This window comes from Dendropsophus ebraccatus, chromosome 14, assembly GCF_027789765.1.
Source record: "Dendropsophus ebraccatus isolate aDenEbr1 chromosome 14, aDenEbr1.pat, whole genome shotgun sequence".
NCBI lineage: Eukaryota > Metazoa > Chordata > Amphibia > Anura > Hylidae > Dendropsophus > Dendropsophus ebraccatus.
Genome location: NC_091467.1, coordinates 40898908 through 40912865, shown reverse-complemented (window position 1 = coordinate 40912865; position 13958 = coordinate 40898908). Strand labels below are relative to the sequence as shown.

Genomic DNA, 13958 nt, shown 5'->3' with positions numbered 1-13958 from the left:
TAATATGGCCTTTACAAGTAAATTAAGCACAACAGAATTAGAGTTCTTAGACACTACAGTAAGAATTGTAAATAATGAACTGACAGTAGTGAGCTACCGTAAGTCCACAGCCTGCAACACGTTACTACATTTTGACAGTTATCATCCCCCACACGTTAAACTTGCCTTACCATACGGACAATATTTGCGTTTAAGACGCATTAACAGCACAGATGATACATTCAGAGAAAAGGCTAGAGAACTTACCAATAGGTTGGTACAACGGGGTTACCCTCTGAGTGAACTCCGGAAAGCTGAGGAAAGAGCATTTTCCAAAGACAGAAAATCCTTGCTATATAGAAATAAAAATAAAAATAAAAATAAAAATAGAACTGTAGAAAAAGAACAATTAAGTAAGCAAAATTGTACTTTAGCCTTTAAATATAGTCCCATGGCATCAGTTATAAAAGATGTAATCAATAAAAATTGGTACCTTATAAATAATGATCCCATCTTGTCAAAATGTGTCACTGATAAACCCACAATAGCGTTTAAAAGGTGTAAAAACCTAAAAGATATATTAGTGCACAGTAAATTTAGCAATAAAGAAAATACAACGTGGCTTGAATCGATGTCACCCAAGGGCATGTTTAAATGTGGAAACTGCACTTTTTGCGCACAAGCAAAAGTAACAAAGCATGTGACTCTGGGTGGTGTTAGATACAATATAAATGAATTCATATGTTGCAAAACAAAGAGTGTAGTTTATGCTATTATATGCACATGTGGCATGTTTTACATCGGAAAAACTCTACGACCTCTCAATCGCAGGTTTTACGAACATGTCTATGCCATAAAAAACAAAAAAACAACTACCAGAATAATAGAACATGTTCACACTAAACATAACGGAGACACTAATTGTCTAACATTCACAGGTCTAAAGAGAATCACACCACGACTAGGACAAGACACAAACACACAGCTACTTAAAACAGAAGCACGTTATATACTAACTACAGGAGCACAAGGAAAGTGCGGTTTAAATGACAAGATAGAATTAAATATGTTTATATAGGTCTCCCTTTTGTAATATACAGCGAGAAATGTTTGTTTTTATGAAAAAGGTTTTTTAATCATGTTTGTAACGCCTCCTACCAGTACGTCATTTCAGGTATTTTACCTGCGACCTGCTGGAGAGACGTCATCCGTAGAAGCGCGCATGCGCGCGAAATGGCCATCATGTCGACGCTGTGAAGGTGTGTGGCGTCTGCCCGCGTGTCCTAATGTTTGTACGGACTTTTATCCACAAATGTTATGAATAAAGAAGTCGTTGCACCAGATGGGTGAGTGCCCTCAGCTTTCTTTCTCAACATGTTTGGATTATTCATATGCTCATGATTGAGGTGCACCCCATATACGACTAAAGCATAGTCCATAGAATCTGACACACTTCCATTGGATAAGCCACCAGCTGAGAGTAGTGCCGGTGATCTCTACACACGAGTACTTGTAATTACAAATAACTTTGCATAAATCAATAGTACAAGTGACAGTAGGGAATCGTATACTATATCTTAGATTATAATAGATTGGGGAACTATGGTTGGGGTATTGTATAGACATGTGGGGTATGCTATGCTATGGCTGTATCCATGTTTTCTAGGGTTTTAATCTACTTCAGTAGCCACAACTAATTAAATGCTGCACAATTGGGTTCGCATGTACTTGAGCATGCTCACTTCTAGTGAGGAGGGTGTTGGAAAACTATTTGTCCAATAGATGCTGCGGGGACAAGTCATTGCTAACAGAAATCCTCAGGATGGCCCGGACCAAATGGAGAAGAAAAGGGTGAGTCACTGGAGGTAACTGCACTGTAATCACCTTATTGTCACTATATGAGGGTAATATTGGACAAGTACTGTGGTTTTTATTCAGTGCATCACTGGTGGTATTTTTATTAAGGTAAGGTAACTTAGCACTACAGTGAAATTTTACCGTTGACATAATGTGACGTTAAAATATGGCTGTACAATTTGGATGGGTTTGGATATTTTTTGCAATATTTATCCAATAATGCTCTTCAGTCTGGGCACCCCACAGTAGCAACGCTATTCCTTGAGTTTACCCACTTGGTGATCGGCTTATGCGGTCTTGCAGTGTGAACTGAGTCCAAGACGTGGTGCAAGACAGCTGTATCTCCTTACAGCGATATTAACCATTAGTGTGTTGCTGGCTTCTTGAATTTTGTAGATTTTTGGACTTTTGGTCAAGGTCCTTGGCTGCTTGCACCCTACGTCAACTGAATGCGCTCTTTTCTATTTATCTGGATAGATAGCTAGATAGATAGATAGCCACATGGTTATCAAACCTTATGTCACTATTTCCTTAGAGCGTTCTGAGCAGTGTGACCTAATACAGCTTACTTTTTTTTTCATTCGCCGGGCGGAGGGGGAGCACTGGTGTGACTAATATTTTATTAGTTGATATTTGTGGGCTGGAAGAGTACCTTATGTGCCAGAGCTGCTTTTTAGTCTCAGTCCAGTCCTGCATAGGTCCTTACTAGAGATGAGCGAACCGGGTTCGGGTTTGAGTCCATCCGAACCCGAACGATCGGCATTTCATTAGTAGTGGCTGCTGAACTTGGATAAAGCTCTAAGGTTGTCTGGAAAACATGGATACAGCCAATGACTATATCCATGTTTTCCACATAGCCTTAGGGCTTTATCCAACTTCAGCAGCCACCGCTAATCAAATGCCGAAAGTTCGGGTTCGGATGGACTCGAGCATGCTCGAGGTTCGCTCATCTCTAGTCCTTACTAAATGTATGGTGCTATAATAGCATAGGTGAACTGATTTTCTTACCGTTGCATCAAGTGTGTTGTGGTTCCTCATAAATGGATAAAATGCACCAACTTGGCTCCAGCGCACACAAAGCTCTTCTGTGACATTACCCACAAACCCACAAAGATCAGTTCCAACTAGAGGAACCCCATACATATTAAACAGTAGTACAGCTGTGACAGACAGAAAGAAAGAAACCATATCAGAACTGTTGTTAAATTAAAGAAACACTGAAAATTAGACTAAAGGGGAATTTATTAACAGTCTTAACAGACCTTCTCTACACTTTTAAAACCAATACATATGAGAAACTAGTCAAAAGGAAAGGTACTGTATGTCCAGTGGACACTTAAAGGGTTTGGCCACTGCATAGTTAAATTGTTTGCTGTGTAGTATAAGTAAGTGTATCTACATTACTTAGTGACAGCAGCTCCCTGTGTACCTCATAGAGCTAAAATCAAATTCCCCTCCTCCAAGCTGCACTGCCCTGTTCTGTGGTGAGTCTGTCCATAAGATGGCCGAAATGGAGAAGCATGTGACCATGGCCTGCCTCCAGTGTCCTCCATAGGCATATATAGGCTCAGTGGTGGACATTGGGGGGCGGGGCATGGTCACATGCTCCTCAATGCCGGCCATCTTATGGACAGACATAAGAGGACAGCACAGCCAGGATAAGGGGAGTCTTAATTTTAGCTCTATGAGGTACACAGGGAGCTGCTGTCAGTATATACATTAAGTACACTTACTAATACTGTACAGAATAAGGATTTAAGGATTCATTAGCACACAGAGGATGCATGAAAAGTGACTTTTTTTGGGGGGGGGGTAAAGATGTGGCATTATAATATTGTGGAGGTGCAGGAGATATTATTAAAGTGTAACTATCATTCTTCGCTGGCAGCAGGATGTGCTGTCAATCCTCTGTGTTCAGGTGCGCAGTGGACACAGAATTCTTCTGGCAGGGGCACTGTTTACAATGCAGTCAGCATGGCAGCAGAATTTTGACAGCGTTTCTTGCTGCTGATAGTAGTGATGAATAATAGTTAAAAGAGATAAGCGAATTAGAGATGAGCAAACAGTTCGGCAGGTTCACAGAACGTTACCATAAAGTTCGGGTTCATCCAAACCTTAACCCCACGCTGTGGCCCCGCTCTGTACCACCTCAATCCCGGCTGCTTACTGCAGCACGAGACCTCGGCTATTAGCGGGTGCCGCCGATCGTCCGCGCCCGCTAATTAGGAAAGTTAGAAGCAGCTGTCAAACATGACAGTTGCCTCTAACAGTCCTGTGCCCCCCTGTCCCTGGTGTCTAGTGGCCAGATCTCCCCCCGCAATGCAATAGTGGGGGGGGGAGATCCGCTGTATTGAGCCGGCCAGGGCTCAGCGTCGGAATGACGCTGATCCCGGCTCGGCAATCCATTTAGATGGTCTGCAGCAGACCATTATAATAGAGCACCGATCTGAAGGATAGGTGCTATATTATATACACAGCATTGATCTCAATGCTGTGTATATAGAAGTCTCCCAGGGGGCTTCTAATTACTGTTAGTGGAAAAAGAAAAATCACCCCCCCTTTTCTCATTTTATAAATAAAAATAAATAAATAAACAAACATATTTGACAACGCCGTGTGCGTAATCATCCAAAATAATAAATCATCACATTCCTGTTCTCGTAAGGATAACGGCATAAGCGCAACAAAATTGCACATTTTTGGTCGCATCCAATTCAGAAAAATTGTCATAAAAAGTTGCATATACGCAAGTAAGGTACCGATAGAAAGTACAGATCATGGCGCAAATGACACCTCACACAGCCCCATAGACTAAAGGATAACAGCGCTATAAGCATGGGAATAGAGCAATTTTAAAGAACATTTAGTTTTTTTGAAAGGTTTTGATTTTTTATAAGCCATCAAATAATATAAAAGTTATACATGTTACATATCGTTGTAATCATAACAACCTGAGGAACATGCCTAACAAGTCAGTTTTACCATATGGCGCATGGCGTAAACACAAAACTACCCCAAATAAAAAATATTGTGTTTTATTTTCAATTTCACTGTGCATATAATGTTTTTCTGGTTTCGCAATATATTTTATGCAAAAATTAAGTCTGCCATTGCAAAGTACAATTAGTTGCACAAAAATTAGGACTCATGTGGGTCTGTAGGTGAAAAAATGCAAATGCTATGGCCTTTTAAACCCGAGGAGGAAAAAATGAAAATGCAAAAAGAAAATTAAGCTAAATCAGCTAAGCATTTAGCTGTTTTAGTGCATTTCAAAAATGTGCTCATCTATACTTACCTGTCCTGTCCTTCTTCTCCTGAGATGAGAGTGACAACCCGCTCGTCCAATGCGGCTGGACTGTGTGTGGGGGGGGGGGGGGGTCTATTTCAGTTTTTACCTCGGGCAGCAGTTAAACTCCAATTGACTTTGGTCTTCTCCATCTACTGGTGTAACCTTTCACTGTGTTATGGATGCACATAGAGTGCTGTCTTATTGACTGTCTGCTCCAAATGACAAGTTATAAGTTTATAGTGCGCACTGAGAATCAAGCACCCTGACACATTGATGGTTAAGGTGGATCTCCTTTATTCAAAGATGGCAAGTATACCCTGGGGGCGTGTATACTTCTACTAAGGCTTGTGTCAGTACTTTATTGGCTGAGGTACAAAAGGAGTTAGTTACGTAGCACTAGTGTTTACTTATGTAAGCTGTAAAGAATGTATACATCTCTACTGGTTTAGAAGGTCAGCGCCATATTGTAATGGCTGCACTAAATATACAAAATATCACATCCTTAACAACTGTAATGCTGTACAAATTAGCCTCCAGCTTATCACCACAGACAGAACAGGAAGTCTCAGTTTTAAGCCCAGTGGTGATAATGGTGACTGATTTCAGGCTTATTTTAAAATATAGACAGAAAATTTGAAGAAACTTCAAACTTAAAAAAAAATTATTTAATTGTTTACACTAAACCTTGATTTAAACCAACTCTGTACCCACAATCTGACCCTCCCCCCCCCCCCCCCAAACTGCTTGTACCTTCGGATAGCTGCTTTTAATCAAAGATCTGGGGGGGGGGGGCAGATTGTGGGTACAGAGTCGCTTTAAACAACAGGTTATTTTTTGATGACACATTTCCTTTAAATGGTAGCTACCTCCAATAGGTGGCCCAAGAGAGACAACTTCATGAAACAAATTCATGTTAAACATCTTACCAGGTATAGAGTAATACAACTGTTCCCAGGTGCTTTCTACATCTCCTGTCCAGTGACCTGCATATCGACCGTGGCTGGAGAATGTAGATCGAGAAATCACAAAGGGTCGTTTCCCTCTAATCTTTATCATAGCACTGAAAAAAAACAGACAAAATCTATTAGATTTTACTGCATATCTGCAGCTACTTTTTTAGTTGCATTTCTCTCAACAAAAAAACGATTACCAAGACTACAATGGAAACCTGTGCATTGATAGTTCCTGGGCTCCAAAGCTTGAGGTTACACAATACTCACAGCTTATAAGAAGAATTTTTACCATCGAGCCAGCCATAAATTGTAAGCCACAGATTACATTAACCCTTTAACTCCTCAACCAATCTTGTTTTTTTTTTTATTTTGCCATATAAAAACCATACCACTCTGATTTTTCCATATACAGTGATATATGAAGGCTTGTTTTTTGCAGGACCAATTTTACTTTCTAATGATACCTTTCAATTTATAATAAAATGTATGGAAAAATTAAAAAATAGTAATTTTACTAATCGTGGGAGATTATGTTTTTACGGACATGGAGAGAAAGGAGCTGCTTCACCTCACACCTATGGCTGACACTAATGTCTCTTGGCTACATTTAAAAACCAATGCCAGGATGTTGGTATATAATTTGATCAAACCATATTGCCTCATGTACCACGTGCTGGTCCCCTGGTTCACACACTAACTGAGTCCCTACACTAACTCCACACTGTGTCGGTCAGCGACCTCCAACTCCGCAAAGTGTGCACAAGCAGGGAAGGTTGGCCATAGAATGGCCCCTGCAACCCCAATGACACAGGACCAAACCCCAAGGGCCCCCCCAAAAGATTTTGTTTTTACATCATGCAAATTATGGTAAAACTAACATGTTATCTGTGGTCGGTGGGTCTGTATACCCTTTGTTTTGTTTTACTATTTAAAGGGGTTATCCAGCGCTACAAAAACATGGCCACTTTCCCCCTACTGTTGTCTCCAGTTTGGATGGGGTTTTGAAACTCAGTTCCATTGAAGTAAATGGAGCTTAATTGCAAACCGCACCTGAACTGGAGACAACAGTAGGGGGAAAAGTGGCCATGTTTTTGTAGCGCTGGATAACCCCTTAAAAAATATATGCATATATAAAACTAATATGCTTAAAGGGGTAGTGCGGCGCTCAGAAATTATTCACAGAAGAACACACATTACAAAGTTATACAACTTTGTAATGTATGTTATGTCTGTGAATCGCCCCGATCCCCGTGTCCCACCACCCCCACCCGTGTATCCGGAAGTGTAGTGCATTATACATTACCTGATCCGTGTCGAGGGCCATCCCCATCTTGTGCCAAATGTCATCTTCGGACGGACGGCCGAGTCGCTGCCGCCCGTCCTCCCTCCGCCGCGTCACAACTGTGCTCAGCCGCGATTGGCTGAGCACAGTTATGCTCAGCCAATCGCGGCTGAACATTGGATGACGCTGCAGAGGGCGGCCGGCATTCAGGACAGTCGGAGCTGTTCGCCGCCCGACCGAAGAAGACGTCACTCGCTGATGATCGGAGACTGGTGTCGGCACGTGACAGGTGAGTATAGCGCACCACACTTTCGGGTACACGGGTGGGGGTGGTGGGACACGGGGAAGGGGGCCATTCACAGACATAACATACATTACAAAGTTGTATAACTTTGTAATGTGTGTTAGTCTGTGAATAATTATTTACCGCCGCACTACCCCTTTAACCCCTTCAGGAGAGAGCCAATTTAAATTTTTGTACTTTCATTTTTTCCTCCTTGTGCCTAAAAGGCCATAGCACTTGCATTTTTTCAACTAGAGACCCACATGAGCCCTTATTTTTTGCGCCACTAATTGTACTTTGCAATGACAGGCTTCATTTCTGCATAAAATACGCTGCGAAACCAGACAAAAATTATATGTGTGGTGAAATTGAAAATAAAATGTTTTTTTATTTTTTTTATTTAGGGGGGTTTTGTGTTTACGTCTTTCGCCCTAGGGTAAAACTGACTTGTTATACATGTTCCTCAACTTAGTAATATTACAATGATATGTAACTTGCATGATTTTTATTTTATTTGATGGCTTTTAAAAAATATAAACCTTTTTTTTAAAAAATAAATGTTCCTTAAAATCGCTCTATTCCCATGCTTATAGCACTTTTATCCTTTGGTCTATGGGGCTGTGTGAGGTGTAATTTCTTGTGCCATGATCTGTACTTTCTATCGGTACCTTGTTTGCGTATATGCAACGTTTTGATCACTTTTTATCACAATTTTTCTGGATTTGATGCGACAAAAATGCGCAATTTTGCACTTTGGAATTTTTGGGCGCTTACGCCATTTACAGGTACAGATGGAGGGATTGCTCCACTGCTATCGCTGTAGATAGCACCCGGGATCGCGGCGGTTCAGAGCGGGGTCGCCGCACGGCCCCCTTCTGAACGCCCCTAGGGACACCAGGGCGTACATTTATGCCCTGTGTCCTTAAGGGGTTAAATTGCTCAATTCTGACACCTATAACTTTTTGTTTTCATCTATGCGGTTGTACGGGGGCTCATTTTTTGTTCCATGATATGAATTTTTAATTGGTATCATTTTGCAGTAGGCGGGACTTTTGATAGATTCTTCTTTTTTTTTCTGATGTATGATATGACCAAAAACCTGCAATTTAGATGCTTGGTTTTTTTTTTCACTGGTCACTTTGCCGGATTATTAATATTATATTTTAATAGTTTGGACATTTTCGTACACAGCAATATCATAGGGTACTCTTTTTTTTTTTTCTTTTTAGTTTCCCTAGGGGGCTATTATATGCAGTCCTTTTATTGCTTATTGATTGCTATTGCAATGCATTAAATCAATGTATCGGTGCACTGCTTGTACATCCTGCCTACTGCAGTGACATGAAAGTAGGCTTTAGGCTATTTCCACACTACATTTTTCCTCTCCGCCTTTGAAATGAAAAAATAAGGTCTGTCATTTCGCTGTTTAGCCGACCGTCAGTGCAATAATGGCTGTTGGTACATTATTCTAGTGTAGGTGGACTAATTGGCCTTTGGATGTGTCTCTAATTGAAAAGTCCATTGAATTTAATAGTAAAACAGAGAAAGGCTATGTTCACACAACGTTTTTCAGCTCCATTTAAAATTACTTCCGTTATTTTGAGTTCGTCATTTAGCCGTCTTGCCTCCCCTTAGTGCAATGACTGGTGTTTGCACATTATTTTAGTTTGGGATTACTAATTGGCCTTTGGATGCGGCTTAATTAAAAAGTCCCTTGAATGTAATAGTAAAAACAAAGAAAGAACGGTGGAAAAAGACAAAAAACAAAAAACGTCCGCTGTTTGCAAAAGACGTCCGAAAATAATGATCATGTTCATTATTTTTACGTCCGTGTTAAAAACATCCGTTATTCAAACATTGTGTGCATTGGACGTCCGTCTTCCCATTGACTTCAATGACTTCAGTCAGTTAAATTGCGGCAAAACGGACGTTTTTTTAAATAGCAAAATCGTCCGCCTTTTCAAAATTGTTGACGTTGTGTGAACATAGCCAAAGGGCGGTGAAAAAAGAAAAACTGTGTGTGGCCAACTAAAAAATAAGGTCCGCTGTTTGCAAAAGTAAAAAATAATCCAATGTCTAAAAATAATCGACATGATCATTATTTTGACGTCCGCACAGACAACATCCGTTATTTTATACATTGTGTGCATTGGACGTCCGTCATTCCATTGACTTCCATGCATTGCATTGAAATTATTAAATCGCAACAATTTTTTTAATAGAAGTGGCCGCCTTCTTCCTTTTTTGATGTTGTGTGTCTAAAAATATAATCTTCTTTTGTGATGTTTTTTTTTTTTGGGGGGGGGGCAGTTACTGAACTAGCAATACTTATTTAAAAGTGGAAATCCTCAAAATATAACCTGTTCAGTACTGATTTCATAAGTACTATATATAGTATTTATTTTACAATAATTATACAATTTATGTAAATACACCTTGTACAACACTTGTACAATAAAAAATTATGCAGCACCAAACACTATAATATAACCATAATTAGAGATGAGCAAATCTACAGTAGGAACTAAGCAAATCGCTTTGTTCCTATCTGCATTCTGCTCATCAGGCTGCAGGCTTTGAAGTCTGCTCTGCTCCCTGCGGCTCCTCTCCAGGTGCTGGAAAAAGATGCTGGTGCTGGGAAAAGATGCATATATATTTAACTTTTTTTTGCAACTAATTTTTTTAGTGGAATACCCCTTTAACCGCTAGACGACTTAGGACGTACCGGTGCGTCCTTTGCTATGAAGCGTGCTCCTGAGCGCATCCCGGCTGCAGCGTTTAGGTGTAAGTGACAGGGGGAGTCCCCGTCACTTACCGATCGTGACCCCCGCAGTGTGACTCCCAGATGTCTTTCACCTGCCTCCGTGCGGTCCGATCGGCGATCTGCTCACTGAGCCTGCACAGACAGGCTCAATGAGCAGATCGCCCATCACACTGATCAATGCTATGCCTATGGTATAGCAATCATCAGTGTAGTAAATCAAAGTAATGAATGTACAAGTCCCCCAAAGGAACTTAAAATGTGTAAAAAAAAAAAAAAGTTAAAGTCACCAATACACTACCCCAAAGCCCCTCCCCCAATAAAAGTTTAAATCTCCCTCCTTTCCCATTATATAAATAAAACATATAAAAATAAATAAATAAACATATAATATACCGTAGCGTGTGTATTGGTCCGATCTATTAAAATATAACAAGCGTCATTGCGAACGGCGTACACGAAAAGAGGGGAAAAAGTGCGCGGATTACCGATTTTCTTACATTATATATATAAAAAAATTAATAAGAAGTGATCAAAACGTCCGATCTTCACAAATAGGGTATTAATAAAAACTAGAGATCATGGCGGAAAAAATGACACCCCATACAGCCCCGTAGGTGAAAAAATAAAACTGTTATAAGCGTCACAATAGGCCCATTTTATTAATAATTAATTGCCAAAAAAGGATTTCATTAAAAAAAACATATAACATTAGAGAATCTGTGTAACCTGCATATGGTTGTGTTCGGACTGACCTATAGAATAATGGTATCATGTCGCTGTTACCATATAGTGCATTATGTAGACACAGGAACCCCCTAAAAGTTACCATATTGCATTCTTTTTTACGATTTCACCAATTTATATCTTCATAAATAATATATTTGGGATTCCGTCATACATGTTATGGTAAAATGAAAGACGCCATTACAAAGTACAACTATTCCTGTAACAAACAAGCCCTCACATGGCTTGTAGATAGAAAACTGAAAGTGCTAGAGCTCTTAGAAGGGGAGGAGGGAAAAACGAAAACACTAAGATCAAAATTTGCGCGGTCCACTGGGTCATTTTGGGCCTGGTCCTTTAAGGGTTAAGGAATTAAGAAGTATTTTTGTAAGTGTTATAGGTTATAAGACACAGTGGCAATGATTGCTAATATCAATGTGTCCATGACCAGTAAAAAAAAATACAGCCAAAAAAGTTTACAGACCCGTAAAAGGGACAAAAGACATAAATGACACAGTACAATAGGTATACTTAGGGAACTGTACATGTAGAAAACTTCTCTTTACTGTTCCTAATCTTTTATGTTCACACATAGTATTTTGGTCAGTAACTCTGTCAGTGTTTTGTTCCGTTTTTGTAGCCAAAATCAGGAGTGGAACTGACAGAGAAAAGCTATAATGGAAAGATTTGCACAGTTTATTTGGTTTTAACCCACTCCTGGTTTTTGTTTAAAAAATACTGATCAAAGTACTATGTGTGCACATAGCCTAAGGTACATCACTTTAAGTTTTTTATATGAATATTTTTTTTTCTTTTTTCAAGTCTCTTTTACTTACTCATGAGATGCTATGGCTTCAAAGAACCCATACATGTTATGAATGTTGTAGTGTGATGAGAGATGTTGGTGACTCGAAGCGCAGATTGTAGTATCCCGAAGTACATCTCCTACTACCTCTATAAATAAAGTAAATAGTGTCAATCAGTTTTACAAAAGCTGTTAAATAACTTAAAGGGATTGTTGGGTGTATATTACCAATTTATCGTGCTAGCGAACCTACAGAGACCATAATAGCGATGTATACTTACCTGTTCTGCTCGGATGCAGATGCCGGTTCCCAGGCTGCCTGATATCTGCTGCTTTCCTCTCCATCAGAACTTCGGCTGATGTGCCGTGTGAGTGGAATTGACCGCTCACAGTATGCTAAGCAGTGCGGGAAAAACCAGGCACTGCTCATCACCTGCCCAATACCATCCCTACAATGAAGCATGATGGTGGAAGCTGTGTTTTTTTTTTTCATGACTAGGAAAGGAGACTGGTCAGGGTTGAAAGAAAGCTGATTGGGGCAAAGAACAGAAATATTCTTAATAAAAACCTAATCCAGAGAGCTTTGGGCCTTGTTGAAATGGTCACCTTTCAAAAAGACATTGACCTTAAGCACACAGCAAAGACAACAAGGTCTGTGGATGGCCTGGACTTCTCTGTTTCATTTTTGTTAATTTTTTTCACGTTTTTCACCATGACATGAACTGCCCAGAGCAGGAGACGGTTTTCTTATGGGGATTTGCTACTACTCTGGACAGTTTCTGTCACAGAAAGAGGTGGCTGCAGAGAGCAATGTGACAGACTGGAAAAATACACCACTTCCTTTAGGACAGACAGCAGCTGATAAGTGCTGGAAGACTTGACATTTAAATAGAAGTAAATTGCAAATCTAATATACGTATTCTGACAGTAATCTCATATAAGTTTCTAACACTAGTTGATTTGAAAGAAAAGAGTACTGCTTTGATGTTGCGTTCCCACTGTAACTTTTCGTAGAGGAGAATCGCATTGAGCATAGCTTGTAATGGATCCTTATCCAAAGTCACATTCCGTATACATTTGGATTTCTCAATTTCCCAGATGCACGTGTCATATGCACCCCCTCCCATTTCAAAATATCAACTTGGTTCCAAGTGTTAGGATCCGGACAGCAGGACAAGACAAGACAGTGAGCCCTAAGCTCAGCCCCGCCCACTGTCCTCTACCTACTTGCCACAATCCGCCCTAAGATGGCGGCGAGCAACTTGGCGGCGGTCCCTGCACTGGCTAGGTGGGACACAAAGACAAGACAAACAGACAGACAGACAGACAAACACAATGAAGAATAGTCAACAGTCCGGGTCACAACAATCGGGCAGCAAAAGTACAAAATCAATATCCAATAAACGTAGTCAAAGTCCAGGCAATATGGTCAAGGGCAGGCGGCAAGCAAGGGAAGTCAAGGAATAAGGCAAAGATCAGGAATAGCAAATACACAGAAGATACAAGCAGGCAGAGACTAAGTCAATAACCAGCAATGATATCCAAGACTGAGGTAGTTATATAGGAGGCCAGGGTTCTGATCCAGAACATAATTGGACCATCCCCTGATCTCCAAGCACAGGCACCTGAGAACAAAACGGATCCACTGGCAGGAAGACCTGTCAGTCACAGCAGAACCAAAACACAGATTAACCCTGACATGGCCAGACAGAACTCAGCAGGTGAAGTCGGGTGTGTCTCCCAAAGAGAGCAAATAAACCAGTGTTCAGACACAGCAAAACAAAACACAGAACAGAATAAGAGAATATCAGCGCCTTCTCGGCCGCACAGCACGAGCAGAGGGACGCATAACGCTCCGCAAAGATACCATCCTGACACCAAGATTATGACTTTCAAAATGTCTACTAATTTGGACACCGTCCCTTACAGATTTGCCCCCTTTAGCAACATGCCACACACAGGATGGCATTCTTAACCATCTTTTTACATTTATTCAGGTGTGGCCATACTTTAGGATCACCCT

General features: G+C 40.5%; 1 protein-coding gene across 1 annotated transcript in view; it reads right to left on the bottom strand.

Moving 5' to 3' along the window:
• The window catches only part of LOC138772174 (lysosomal alpha-glucosidase-like), a 62415-nt gene that overhangs the window by 12156 nt on the left and 36301 nt on the right, over positions 1–13958 (bottom strand). The window contains exons 12-14 of the mRNA XM_069952384.1: positions 11967–12084; positions 6052–6185; positions 2845–2996 (exon numbers count right to left, since the gene is read on the bottom strand). Coding sequence (XP_069808485.1) covers positions 2845–2996; positions 6052–6185; positions 11967–12084 — 404 coding nt within the window. The remainder of the gene's footprint in view (positions 1–2844; positions 2997–6051; positions 6186–11966; positions 12085–13958) is intronic.